This window comes from Mustela lutreola, chromosome 3 (assembly GCF_030435805.1).
Source record: "Mustela lutreola isolate mMusLut2 chromosome 3, mMusLut2.pri, whole genome shotgun sequence".
In the NCBI taxonomy this organism is placed as follows: Eukaryota; Metazoa; Chordata; class Mammalia; order Carnivora; family Mustelidae; genus Mustela; species Mustela lutreola.
In genome coordinates, this window is record NC_081292.1 from 137,165,566 (window position 1) to 137,180,315 (window position 14,750).

At 39.8% G+C, this 14,750-nt stretch overlaps 1 protein-coding gene across 4 annotated transcripts in view; it reads left to right on the forward strand.

Annotated features, from left to right (window-relative positions):
- Positions 1–14,750, forward strand: part of TTN (titin) — a 282,606-nt gene that overhangs the window by 13,430 nt on the left and 254,426 nt on the right. For all 4 annotated transcript variants that reach the window (XM_059166916.1, XM_059166913.1, XM_059166914.1 and 1 more), the window contains exons 9-22: positions 446–586; positions 1,872–2,003; positions 3,164–3,301; positions 3,893–4,030; positions 4,516–4,653; positions 7,985–8,278; positions 8,384–8,506; positions 9,668–9,949; positions 10,199–10,264; positions 10,958–11,216; positions 11,426–11,486; positions 11,597–11,812; positions 12,729–12,871; positions 14,364–14,569. In XM_059166916.1, coding sequence (XP_059022899.1) covers positions 446–586; positions 1,872–2,003; positions 3,164–3,301; positions 3,893–4,030; positions 4,516–4,653; positions 7,985–8,278; positions 8,384–8,506; positions 9,668–9,949; positions 10,199–10,264; positions 10,958–11,216; positions 11,426–11,486; positions 11,597–11,812; positions 12,729–12,871; positions 14,364–14,569 — 2,337 coding nt within the window. The remainder of the gene's footprint in view (positions 1–445; positions 587–1,871; positions 2,004–3,163; positions 3,302–3,892; positions 4,031–4,515; positions 4,654–7,984; positions 8,279–8,383; positions 8,507–9,667; positions 9,950–10,198; positions 10,265–10,957; positions 11,217–11,425; positions 11,487–11,596; positions 11,813–12,728; positions 12,872–14,363; positions 14,570–14,750) is intronic.

The following is a 14,750-nucleotide window of genomic DNA, read 5'->3' on the forward strand; positions in this document are numbered from 1 at the left end:
AATTGGCATGGGAGGTCAGAGAAGGAAGGAGTTCAAGTGTCAACATGGTCCTGGGTCAAGACAGACAAAGGATGGCCAGGAAAGCCAGCTAAACAAGGGGAGTGTGTGTGCTTTCATTGCTGTGGTCCCAGATTAGTCAGTCCAGAGTTCAGCTGCTCCAAGAGCCGGGGGTGGGGGGACCATTCTCCAAGGTTCCCCAAAAGACCTTTGCTTTTACTTTCCTCAAAACAAATGTGACCCTTGATTCATGGCTGGAAAGTGTTATAAATCCAGGATAATTTCCCAACCTCATATTTGAATAGATGTGTTTTATAGTTTAAAATCACTCCAACTTCCCCCCTTATCCTCTCTTGTGTGACATTTCTGTCTGCATCCTGATTTATTATTGGAACTTTTATATAAGGTTGCATGAAACTCTTCCCTTCCTCTCCCCTCTGAAATTTAGATTAAAAAAGAGGCAGAGAAGAAGACGGCTGTAACTAAGGTAGTAGTGGCCGCCGATAAAGCCAAGGAACAAGAATTAAAATCAAGAACCAGAGAAGTAATTACGACAAAACAAGAGCAGGTGCACGTAACTCATGAACAGGTGAAAAAAGTGGGTTTTGATGTAAATTATTGTTGTCGTTCCTGTGTCAGCACATAATAATGTTTACTGTGAAGGGTTTTGGTTTTGGGCAACATAGCTGTTACCAAACAAATAAAATCCCCTTGTATCTGTGTATTCTTGGTTACCAGATACCAAGGTCCCTTAGAGTCCTCAGATGCTTCATTTGTGTAGACAAAAGAGACTTCTTTGAACACAAACAAGGGGTTTCATCTCTGTCGCTCTGGAGATGCACTAAGCAAACACATGACTCTAGTGAGGTCAAACCAGGAACAGTAGATTTTGAGGAAGGAACAGAGAAGGACTCCAGGCACAGACTGCTTTGAAAATAGCTTGGCAACTACTTCCTGACCCCATAGGAGAACCTTGGAACACGAATTTGAAGTGGAATGGACAGCATGGGTTTTGTAGGTCAAATGACCCCAAAAAAGTGAAAAAGGCAGTCATGATTGGAAGCATTTAGGGACAAATCAGATTAAGGCCACTTGGTTGGGCTTTTGGCCAGTGGGGCCAGTTGTCAGCTGGGGGTTTGAGAAGATGAACTTTCAAGTCTTTTTAAGCCCTGAGATCTGGAATGTCAGGGATGGTGTCTGAGAGTGGTAAGTGGGGAAAACTACTCCCCGCGTCACCCCTCCACACACCTTACGCATCCAGATGCAAACAGCCTCCTTCAGAGGCTGAAGGATTTGGAAAACATTTTGCCTGGGATATGTACAAAACTTTTCTGACCATACATCTCAATTTTAGAAAAGTAAGTCTGGATGTTCTAAGCCATCATAATTAGGAAATTTTCCAAAGCAAAAATATCATATAAATATAGATTATAAATTGTCCATACCTGATTTTTCATCTGTAATGGTAAAGTGTCAGACAAATTACTTCTAAGGCCTTCCATTCTAATACCTGATTCTCTAAGATTACCTTTAGATGACAGAAGTGGCATAGAATAGTATTGCCCATATACTCAGTTATGAAAAATTGGAAGTCTTTCTAAAGAAGATGGCAACTCTCCAATTCAGTTAAATGGTATTGAATCCAACTTTTTTTTTTTCCCCCTGAGCAGCATAAATTATGGTTTAGGCCAAAAAAGGGCATGGTTCTGGAAAATGAGATGATGTATTTAGTAATATCTCCAGAAAAAATTTTACTTCTTTCCTCAAAGAAAGAAAGAAGTTTGTTTGTTATATTTTTTGTATTTAATAAACATCATGTCACTTCCATTAGAGACAGGGAGACAATAAGAGTTTGTTTTTATCATTGATTTCAGATAAGAAAAGAAACTGAAAAAGCATTTGTACCAAAAGTAATAATTTCTGCAACTAAAGCCAAAGAGCAAGAAACGAGAGTTACTGGACAAATTACTACAAAACAAGAACAAAAACAAGTAACTCAAGAAACAGTAAGTCTGATTTTGTAACTATGTTGTAGTTCATTGACACATACACATTCTAGCCAGCTGCGTGTACCCTATTACCAGAACCTCTAAATGGAGAAGTCTTTATGTATTTTCTTTTTGTTGTTTCTGTTTTGTTTCTCTGAAACTCTTCTGTGATGGAGATTCTGTTCTCATTCCACAATTTTTCACTCAGTTGATCAGTAGTGGGGAGATGGTGGGAACCATTTGGGAGCGCATCAGTGACATTTCTAGAGCATATTGAAATGGAAGACAGAATCATCCCAGTCCAGTTACCCCCAGTACAGCTTCCTCACATGCAACCTGAGCCCTCAGTCACTTCGGTTGTAAGACATGTGCGTACACACATGTACACACCAGCCTTGAGCACGCCAAGTAAATCTCAAGGGAAAGTGAGGAGATGCTGGACCCGAAGGAACACCAGTCCTTCCTCAAGAAAATATCCCAATTCCTGATTGATAAATAGGGACCTAGAAGTGTTTGCTGCTTTTGTGCAGAGCCACCTGAGAATAACCTCAGTGTCACCAACATCCCCTTCTCTTCCACATGTGACATCTAGCCTTAAGGGGTCAGGAAAGAAGCATCTATTTTTAACTCTCCTGTTCAGGTCTGTGCCTGTACTCATCAATCTTGACCTCCTGTTCTCTGCTGATCCCAGAGCTACTTTTTACAAAAGTCTAGCTGAGAATACTCTATACCCTTTGAAGGCTGACGACAGGCTATTGAATGAGTTTCCTTCTCCTTGGAGTGAGGGAGAGACTTTGGATGCCTGTGTACCCTACTTGGCATGATCATGGCATAGAGGTCCCGTTGCCATGGCAATGCCAGTTCCTGGCTAGCCTTGCCTGACTCTGGTTTTCCGTTCATTTGCCAGTGGCTGCTCACTGGGTCTTCATGTGTCAACATACCTCAAAAAGGAGACCTTTTTCAGTTTCTAGGACAATCTGCGAAGGAGCAGGTGGGCAGAAAAGAAGTCTACTCTTCAGGAAAACGAAAGTCTGTGTTTTAAACGTTAAGTGTTGGCCCTTAGGATGGAAATGTGATATTCTCCCTTGCTACTAAACATTTTATATTCTTCTGAACATTGCAAGGGTATCTCACTATTTCTTTTGAATCTCAAACCTTCATTTTACTCTGAAAATCAGATAAGACAGACAGCTATGACAGCTGCTGCGTCCGTGGTGATAGCTGCCACTGCAGAGTCCACAAAGCTAGAAACAATCCTGGGAGCTCCAGAAGAAATTGCCACACACCACGACCAAATGCACATAACTCAGGAAAAGGTGATGACCCCTGCCGGTGTGCAATTCACTCTCCATCATGTCATTTGCAAGCTGTCTGCGTGTTCATCCTGGGTCTTACTCATCACATCTTCACCTCCCCTTTTTGTAACTCAAATAGAAAGCTCCCCCAAATCTCTCATGATCCGTTTGCCACCTCTCTAGCTTTCACTGCCACTTTTCATTCCTAACTTTCAAACTTTCTTTGGATTGTTACTAACATGACACTGTAGTTCACTCTACCATCTTCCCGTTTCGGGGGCAGTCGACAAAATGCATAAGTATGTGTTGATTATGGCTGTACTAGAATTTCCTGTGGGTTGTAAGAAGAAGAATGTGAGAAAGAGAAATGCATCCTTTGTTCTTTCACTGCTGGTCACATTTTTTTCTTCTAGACTGTGCTTATTTTGATACTGTTAGCAATGAAACAACACAGACGATCCAAGCAACAAAATACAATAGTTTTAAGTGATTGAAGTGTCTGTGAACAGGAAGAAAGTTGCTTCCTTTCTCCATTTTGACTTGTTTCTTTTATTAGCAGTTATATGAAATTTAATGACCATTTTCTCACCTTTCTTTTTATCATATGACCAGATAATGAAAGAAACTAGGAAAACAGTGGTACCTAAAGTCATAGTTGCCACACCCAAAGTCAAAGAACAAGATTTAGTATCAAGAAGTAGAGAAGGCATCACTACCAAAAGAGAACAAGTTCAAATAACTCAGGAAAAGGTGAATACATGTATTTGATATGGGAAAAGTTGATCTTTAACTAATTTCTAGCAGACCATTAACTATGATGTGTTATGAATTATTAGTCTGTATCTTCCTTTTTGAATTCCACACTAAAAGCAGAATGGTGAATGGTTGACTGCCTACCATTAATTTTATCTGCACACTTGATTTTCATCCATCTGTAACATGTAATTCATTTTACCCCACCATTATTCTTTGCATGAAGATGAGCACTTTTAGCCTGATTTTTAAAAAGAAATATATGGAATCATCCAGAGATTTTTTTTTTCTTTTTTTTTTGGTTAACATTTCTGTGTTTTGTGATTCCCAGTCCATATATACAAACATTGTCAAGTAACTTCTTTTGTGTAGTTAATCCTGAATGACTCCATCCTGCATCCCCACTAGGCGGGGGGAAGGGTCATACCTTGTATGTCTAAAGCCCTGTGCAACTTCAACTTTGATTTTGCTGTAACAATTAGATGAGGAAGGAAGCTGAGAAAACTGCCTTGTCTACAATAGCAGTTGCTACTGCTAAAGCCCAAGAACAAGAAACAATACTGAGAACTAGAGAAGGAATGGCTACTAGACAAGAACAAATCCAAGTTTCTCATGGAAAGGTGATGCTCGCTATTCCAAGTGTGCAATCCCCTCTTTCATAATACATTAATCCCAATCTCAGAATTTCTTATGTATGAGACACTATTAACCTAATTTATTTTTTTGATGATTAAATGATTGGAAACTAAAAACCAAATTATTGTTGTTAATATTACTACATATTCCTCTCCCCACTGATCTCTTTGCTATTATTTCCCATTTTTTATTATTAACATCTAGAAGTTCTCTGAAAGTTGATGACTGAAATTGCATGCAGGCTGATTTTAAGATAGTTCATGATGAATCTTACTGTCGTGAAGATGTATGTTTTGAGGGGTTATAAATTCAGTATCTTATGTTGTAAAATACAGACTTATTTCAGGAAATTACCCATGATTTTTTTTCAAGTGAAAGTTTATCTTTTGTTCTTTCTGTAAATACCAGATGAGAAAATTACAGTGCCTGTTATACTAAATCTTGCTAAAGATAAACAAGATGCATTATTAAAATCTAGAGAAAGAATCACCCAACCAAAATACACATAAGCCATGAAAAAGTTTATTTGTAGGATCTATTTGTAGTTGTGAAATCTCTATGAATTAACCAACCTACTGTGACTCTGTCATTTACCCCAAATAAGCTATTTCCCTACTTTTATTCCTTATTGTCAATATAGTATTTGGAAATTGCCAACTAAATCCCTTTAGTGTCATGGCTGAGTCCTGTCTGTATTTCTCTCAGTGTTGTTTTCTATGCCTCCATCTTTGGGTTTTGTTTTGTTTTATTTTTTTTTTTTTCCCTAAGGCCTGAGACAAGATCAACTTTCTAAACCTTTACCCAAGTCTCATACTGAATGGCAGGCACGTCAGCCGTTCAGAAATCTCACTGGTGACAGGAGTGCCAATACATAACATACTTTGTCTGAGATTATATTTAAATTGTTGCTGTTTTTTCCAAATCACATCAATTTGACTCTTATTTTTGTTGTTAAAAATTAGCTAAGAATGGAAGCTGAGAAAATATCTATACCCAAAGTAATAGTTACCACAGCAAAACCTACTATACCAGCCACACTGCCAAGGACTAGCGAAGGATTTGCTATTAAGCAAGAACAGATCCATCTTTTCCGGGAGGAGATGAAAACTGATGCTGTGGAGGTGAAAAGCACTGCTTCGTCCCATTTCATCATGGCACCCCTAACTTTTCATGCCGCATGAGTCGTTGTGCTCTAGCGTTCCATGTAATTGCCGAAGAGGTCACCAAGCATGAGAGATGATTAAACCTCGCCCGGCTCCTCTGGGGCAACAGCTAGTGTTTCTCATTGCGAAAAGCCAGATTAAATAACACTTTCCTTTGCATTTCCTAAGTTAGTTCTCCTGCTCCAGTTCTTCTTCCTGTTGGTCTAGGTTCCAAGACTAGGAGAGATGTGAGTCCATCTAAAAAAATGGTACCAGCAAAGAGGACACACCTGTGGTTGTCCACCAAACAGCTTATGTCTATGAACTCAATGTGTAATAACTCAGGAGAAGAGTACATAGACGCTTCTCCAATGTTAAGTATCCTGCCCATAATTAAGATTCTTTTTCTTTGTAGAGGTTTTAAGTGAGGAACAAGATTTGCATATTTGTGCATTTTAGTTGGCAAATGATTTCTTTGAGCCTAAGTTTTCTCGTTAAAATAAATAAAACTAAAATTCAACCTGAGTATCTCACGGACCGGTTGAAAGAGTCAGGTGAGATGTAATGTAATCACCCTATGAGCAAAATAGTAAATGTTAAGTGTATACACACACACACACACATATATATAAACATATTTATATGTAGAGAGAATGATATATCAGTCTTTACATATATGTTGAAAGTGTATGTATACTTAATACATACTACTTTGCCTGTAGAATGATTGCATTTACATTGTATCTCATTTGAATCTTTGGCCCACATTAAATACATATGAGAGATGTTAAATATTTATATTTGTGTTAGCTGTCAAAGATAGATAACATTTAAAAATATCTGTAAAATTCAAATCAACTAATGACCTGGATAGTTTAAAAAAGAAAAACAGATGACCAAAGTTAACTTACCTAAGCCTCATGTGTATTTCCCAGTTTCTCCTATGACGCAGTGGTAAAATGACATCGGCATTTGCAATCCTTCAGGGAAGATGAGATTGTTTGTGGCTTACTGGAAAGAAGCACTGACTGAAGCCAGTGATCACTAAATGCCCAATTTCATAGCAGAAAAAACCCTCATTTATATCCTAAATGATTCCAAGAACAATTTTAGCAAATACCTAGGCAGCATCCTTGAAGGACATTTCAGATGAGACCTCGATTTCATTCACAGCCGTAGAAAAGAAAACTGGATGTTAATAAAATACTCCAGCATTAGTTTTAAAGAGCGCTGACAGACACAATGATGTGATTTTTAGGATATGTTATTTCTGAGTATTGCATAGACTCATAATTTATAAACCACATCAGCCAGTTTGCTTTCTTTAAAAGAGAAACACCTTTGCAGACTGTTTTTATTTATGTTAATCAGATTCATGGAAATGAGAAAACAACATTTCTGGCTTTTTTTTTCTTGGCTTTACCTCCCAGTAATAATGAAAGTAAATTGAACCTCACTGCAGAAGGTTGTTCTCTTGAATCCAAATATGATTAACACTTTCATTTTAATCAGAATCTCTTTGTTCATGTTTTTTAAGGAAGATATTTTCTAATAGATTAAAAATTTGTATCCCTAGGGAATCATAAGAAAATTAATATGCTCACTATTGTTTCATGAGCTTTCACATTATCTCAGATTTGCATGCAACTGTACAACTCGGTAGCAGCTGATTTTTCTGGATGGGTCCAGGAGGTGTTTTGAGTGCATTTTCATCATTGCTGTCATTGCAGCAATACTAACCTAAGTGATTGACAGGAAAATAAAAAGAATCAATGAAGATAACCAGCCCCAGAGTTCCAATTTCCCAAGTGCTAATTAACTGCCTCAGATAGAATCCTAGAAAAATTCAAAATCTCCTTCCTCCTTTATATATGTCCTGTGTTGTCCCATATGGTTTGTGTGTGTGTGATTTAATGTCTCATCTAATTAAGCAGGTATATACAGAATGTATCTGACTAGATATCCATTACATTATAATCATCAATGAGATATTAAGTTCCTAATGCGTCTGTGCGCCACATTCCTTGAGACATTAACAGAGCCATGTAACATGGGTGCCATCTCCCTACCACACCTTCAGGCATTTGTCTGTTCTCAGTGGCTGTCCTTGGAGAAGCTATCCCGGCTTGAGTTTGACGTTACCATGTATTAATTCTGGAAACCTTGTCTCCAGGTGGACGTTGGGAAGAAGGCGGAAGCCGTAGCGACGGTGGTTGCTGCGGTAGACCAGGCCCGCATCAGAGAACCCATGGAGCCCAGGCACCTTGAAGAATCCTATGCTCAGCAGACCACTGTGGAGTCTGGCTATAAGGAGCACATTTCCACCACAAAGGTAGCTGAGCATCCCCAGCGTCCAGCCTCGGAACCCCACATTGTCCCTAAAGCAGTCAAGCCTAGGGTGATCCAGGCTCCTTCTGAGACTCATATCACAACTACTGATCAAATGGGAATGCACATTTCATCACAGGTAGGTCTACACCTGCTGGATCTTCACTCTATCTGTGGGAAAGTGAGCCTAACCGCACTGGTCATCTGGTAAACTGTGCTGTCACGGATTCTCATTTCCTTGCAGATCAAGAAAACTACAGATCTCACAACTGAAAGATTAGTCCATGTGGATAAACGCCCCCGCACAGCAAGCCCTCACTTTACTGTTTCAAAAATTTCTGTCCCTAAGACAGAACATGGATATGAGGTAAGAAGGTACAGAGCATGACGCAAAAATGTCTGGCTTGAAGGAAATAAGTACCTAATGCGTGACGTAAACAGGGTCTTTGGGGTGTAGGCCAGCGTGGGCCTCTCTCTGGTGATGTCTGTTTACGGTCATTAGACTCCAGAGCCCCTGCAATCTAGCTCCCAAAACTTGTCCAGCAGGCTGAGCATCGAGCAGCAAGAGGAGGTTACCATATACCTCAAAGAAGACCCACATTCATACAGCCTTCTCTCCCTGTTTCACAATTTGTAAAAAGATGGTGTGTCGCACGGTTTTGTTTTCCTTATGCTGTGAGATGCTTCAGGCTGTGAATGTATATCAGTAATAAAGTCAGACATTGAAAAATCATGCTTTCATATACTCAATATAACGAGATGCAGAGAGGTAGTGTATGTGGCAGTTGGGTTGGGTGGCAGAGTCACACAGCCTTGGATTAGTGTCCTAGCTCTGTCATCAGCAGCAAGTTAGTACATATAAAACCATTAGCAAGTTACCTTCACATCAGTCCCTGTTCTCATAGTAACCCTTCACATCAGTCCCTGTTCTCATACCTATCTAAGACATGGAATACAAATCTTGTGTGCCTTCAGGGAATTGTAAAGAACATTTAATACCTATATTTGGAATAGCCCCAATAACCGTAGAAAGTGATAGAATAAAAAGAGTGAGAAAGCCTTCAAAATATTTTCCTGAACATCTCCATTTTCAGCTGCCACCCAGATTTGAGGCTGAAACTTTACAGTGCTATCTTAATGTAGTTCTCAGGCATTCACCAAATACCTTCGTAATTTCCTGATTTTGAATTTCCCACTGTGGTATTGTTAGGGCGGTTAACTGGAAATTCACCACTGAGCTTTAGAAGACCCTCCATCCCTTTATGAGGAGCATGAAATAAGGGACTCTAAATACAACCCTTGAAAGATATTTTCCAAATGTGTTTTACAGATTGGCAGGAATGATGACGAGCTTAATAAGAGGCTTATCTCTAACTGCCTTTTCATTGATCAGAAGAGTGATAGTGAGAGCATTGAAAGACTGTATAGACCACAGACTCGGCCCCCTCCCCACACCCCTCTGGCAGAATGAGGGATGGTGGCCATTTGCTCTCTGAATTCTGACATGGATTGCTCCTTTTCCCTTCAGGCATCGATAGCTGGTAGTGCTATCGCCACATTACAGAAAGAGTTGTCGGCCACGCCTTCTGCTCAGAAGATCACCAAGTCAGTGAAGGCGCCAACTGTGAAGCCTGCTGAGGCTAGAGTGAGAGCCGAACCTACCCCCTCCCCTCAGTTCCCCTTTACTGATGTGCCAGACACTTACAAGAGTCAAGCTGGCATCGAAGTGAAGAAGGAGGTAGGGGTGAGCATCACTGGTGGCACAGTCCATGAAGAACGCTTCAGAGTCTTACATGAGCGAGAAACCAAGGTCAGTCCCTGGATTGCATGCCATTTCTTGAGCCATTGCTATGGAGTGGGGCCTGTTTGTGCCACTGGGGTACTCGGCCGGGCACCCTCCCTTTCTCCTTTGCCTTGTTCAGACGTAATTCTTTTGAGTCTGGTGTGGGTCAGAGCTCCTGTGTCTCAAATTGTGTTTGCAATTTTGCATGTGCTAGGAGTTGATGAGTTTGCCCCCTATTTCATGGGCATTTTGTAACATCCTTTGTAAAATTCACAGGTGGCAGAAGTAGCAAGAGTGCCTGCACCTGTTGAAATCCCGGTTACCCCACCAACCTTGGTCTCGGTGAGTAATGAAGTTGATGCATGTGTGGTCTCATACTTTTAACATATGCAAAGATTAGCTTCTCGGAATGGCCTTAGTGAGTTCACAAAGGCTAGTTGTAAGACAATACACTATTTGGCAAGAAAAAGAGGAATTCCGTTTGGCAACTGTCAGTCACATAGTCAACAAACTTAATGGGTTTCTGTGAGGTATAAGGCTTTATTGGGAGAGTTATGGAGATATACAGACCAATCCAGCCCTGTTTGATATCTTAGCCTTAGTGTCAGAGAAAAGGATACATATAGAAGTTGACAAGCATAATATAGCAGTGAAAAGCACCTGCTTTTAGCAGAGGAAGAAGAGAGTACTTCTGATTGGGAATAGCAGGAAAAGTTTTATTGAAGTGGCAGCATTTGCTTTGTTTAAATATGTGAGAATAACAGAGGGTACAGAGTTGCCCCTTTATATGGTGTTGATACCGTTCTGCCTTACAAACTTGGCAACACCTGACATCTATTTCAAGTTAGGTATACTCAGTTTCCAAGGGGGTTTCTTTACTAATATTTCTAGAGTCTTGACCTTTAAAAAAAACCATTTTATGGCCATGAGAATGTGCAAGTTCAAATCCTTCCACTTGTCATAACTCATAGAGATGATTAATGACTTAATGACTATGCACGTCTTATCGGTATTTCCTTTTCCTTCTCTCTTCAGGGCTTAAAAAATGTGACGGTTATAGAAGGTGAATCCGTCACCTTGGAGTGCCACATCTCTGGGTACCCATCCCCAAAAGTGACATGGTACAGGGAAGACTACCAAATAGAAAGTTCCATAGACTTCCAGATAACCTTCCAGAGTGGAATTGCCCGTCTTATGATTCGCGAAGCCTTTGCAGAAGACAGCGGACGATTTACCTGCAGTGCCGTGAATGAGGCCGGGACCGTCAGTACATCCTGCTATCTAGCTGTGCAAGGTTGGTGCACACTCTTACCGCCCTCTAAACACACCATTGCCCTCAGCCAACACCTTCCACAGTGCAGTTTCTGCGTGCCTCATAATGATGGCCCCTTGGGGAACTGGGGGGTCCATTGAAGGGTCAGCTTAGCTGTCACACTAAGCATAAGTCACTGACAAAACAGACTCAATACCCGACTTAAATGAGAAACTTCTGTCTTATTCTAGCATCAGAGGAGTTTGAAAAGGAAACAACAGTGACTGAGAGATTGACCACGGAAGAGAAACGGTAAAACATACTTCTGCTTTTGTTCTAGTACAGTTTTGATTTTTTTCAGTCCCTTTGGTATTGGCGCATTGCAACTGCAGAAGCTAATATGGAGGGAATTCTCTTTCCAGCTTCATAGAGTCCAGAGATGTCGTGATGACGGATACTAGCATCACAGAGGAACAGGCAGGGCCCGGAGAGCCTGCTGCTCCTTTCTTCATTACAAAACCAGTGGTCCAGAAACTGGTGGAAGGTGGCTGCATTGTGTTTGAATGTCAGGTTGGCGGCAATCCAAAGCCTCACGTCTACTGGAAAAAATCTGGTGTTCCTCTTACCACAGGATACAGGTATTTTGATGGCTGACAGAGTTATCTGTGATTTGTATATTATGTATATGAAGCCTACAGAGAAATAGCCTCCCCCCCAATGTAGGCTCTTTCATTATGGAAACTTCAGAGTATATTCTGAAGTATTTTTATAGTTTTGCACAAAGTCTTATTGAGAAACAAAGCTTTGTGACAAAAGGTATGTAAAGATATATTTTTTCTGTATTCTTGTTTGATACATGTATAGAGCTAGTGAATAGAGAAAATGTGGAATTTTACACACATATATTCTTCCAGAAACCATCTAAGATAGGATTCAATAAAAATGCATAATAATTAAGTGACTAAAAGATAAAAAAAACAAGGGTCATGTAATGAAGAAGAAACTTAGTTATACATGATGAACATTTATGCTAATAAATTAGCTGTAAATGAATGTAAGATTTAGCTTTGAATTTCCTGAAACTTATGACAAATGAAAAAATCTAATTCTTTTATCTTAGTAAGAAAAAATATAGCATACCAGAGGCTTCATATTGAAATATTCAAAGGAATTTATTATTTTGATTATTCATTTGATCTTCCCATGAAACAGAGAGCAAAATAATGAACAAAGAGAAATACCTAAGTGTTTAAATGACCTCTCATTTGCTAACATAAACACCGAAGCCCTTTTCAAATGGTTGATACTAGTAGTAGTATATTCTATTATTTATTTCAAAGAATACATGAACCTTATTTAAAGCAAAAATTTTAAGTTGTTTGACCCTCATTTCTCATGTCCATTCATTTTCCTCTCTCAGCAATCTTCTATTTTACATGGAGCTTAGTCATATGTCTAAGGTCATTGCATTTTGTGCCACAGATCCTCATGAGGGCTGGTTTCTTCACGTAGGGTTTTTGTGACTGAATTTTATGTGTGTTCTTTTCCATAAAGATACAAAGTGAGCTACAACAAGCAAACTGGGGAGTGCAGACTGGTGATTTCAATGACATTTGCCGATGATGCTGGAGAATACACTATTGTCATTCGTAATAAGCATGGCGAGACTTCTGCATCTGCCTCCCTGCTTGAAGAAGGTAAAGGCAGCTCTGAGTAGTTTCTGTGTGCATGACAGGAAAGGAAACGCCAGGAAGGAGGAGTGCTGGGTGTTTGCCAAAAGGCCTGTTAAAACATCCCAGTTCTGATATCCTAGCTCTGTCTCCATTGCTACCTTCCCTTGGCCTCAGCTGTATAGGAAATGTTTTAGACTACATTGCCCCAAAAGCCAGACTGGTGTTAAACTTCAAGGTTCTAGCACCAGTTTCTATTTGGTGCATTTATTTCTAGGCATATTTTGAAGATGCAGGGATTCCAATTCCAGTTGCCTTCCAGATCCAGGCAGATAATATTAGTGAGTCCCATGAAGACAGTGGCAAACTGGAGAGCCTGAGCCCTGCCTTAAGGGCATAGTAGCTGCCCACCCCCACGGTGTTGTCGCCAGGCCCACACATGCCAGGCTCAGTGTTCCTAGAGTTCCTGAAGTTTTAAAGGAAACCTGAAAGGGCACCTTGGTGGCTCAGTTGGTTGGGCATCTAACTCTTGGTTTCAGCGTAGGTCACATCTCAGGGTCATGAGATTGAGCCCAGCATTAGGCTCCACGCTCACTGGGGAGTCTGCTTGAGGTTCTCTCCCTCTTCCTCTGCCCCTCCCCCTGCTGGTACACACACATGCATGCTTGCTTGCTCTCTCACGCTCTCTCTCTCTTTAAAATAAATGAATAAATCATAAAAAAAAAGAAGAATCTGAAAATCAAGATTTTCAGTATTCAAAATAATTTGACAAAAAGTATAATGACATTCAGGCCAAACAAAGTGTATCTATGGGTCACATTTACTTTTGCTTAATTGTTCACATTATAGTGGACATTCCAGGTTCTGTCTTATTTGATCTGCACAACACCCCTTAGAGAAAGTTATTATCCTTACTTAGCAGATAAAACACTGAAGACCCAGGGAATAAATGAATTGCCAAAAACCACACAGTAAATTAGGAAGAGCACTAGGCTAGATCCTAAAGAACTGACCAGTAATGTAAAGTTCTTTCCACAATAGTAGCAGCTGCTTTGAATTGTAAATAAAAATTTGGTTTGAGAATTCAATTTAATATAGATTGAGAACTTTGATGGTAAAATTTGGGAAATTCACCTTTTGGCTATCAATTTTTCCTAGTGTAGGGCTTGCCTGAATGAAGTGGCATGAACACTTTTTTGTAGAAATACTAAAATTAACTTATATTCCTAAAACAAACAAGCAAAGGGGGGAAAAAGAGAGAGAGAGAAACCAAAAAGGAGACTCTTAATTATAGAAAGTGAGCTGAAAGTTAACCAAAAGGGAGATAAGTGGCGGGTCGGTGGGGGTGGGGGAGTGACACAGGTGATGGGGATTAAGAAGGGCATTTGTGCTGAGCCCTGGGTGACGTATGCAAGTGTTGAATCACTCTGTTGTACACTTGAAACTAATATCACACTGTATATTAACAACTAGAATTTAAATAAACACTTAAAAAAAATAACATATTCTTAACTTCTAGCTGAGTATGAGTCACTGATGAAGTCCCAGCAAGAGATGCTTTACCAAACACAAATGACTGCATTTGTACAAGAACCTAAAGTTGGGGAAACAGCACCTGGATTCTTATACTCTGACTATGAGAAAGAGTATGAAAAAGAACAGGCCTTAATTAGGAAAAAAATGGCCAAAGATACTGTAATGGTCAGAACTTTTGTAGAAGAACAGGTGAGTAGAACAATAAATGACCAAGTAAATCATTTCATAAATTATGAAATTACCACCCACAATGTCCCTCTTTTTGATTTTTTCCTTTTCCTGGGATAGGGTCAGGGTTAAACTATGCTTAGTGGGTCTAGATTCACTATTGATGAGTTTCCTTAATCTTCATGACATGTTGCACAACATG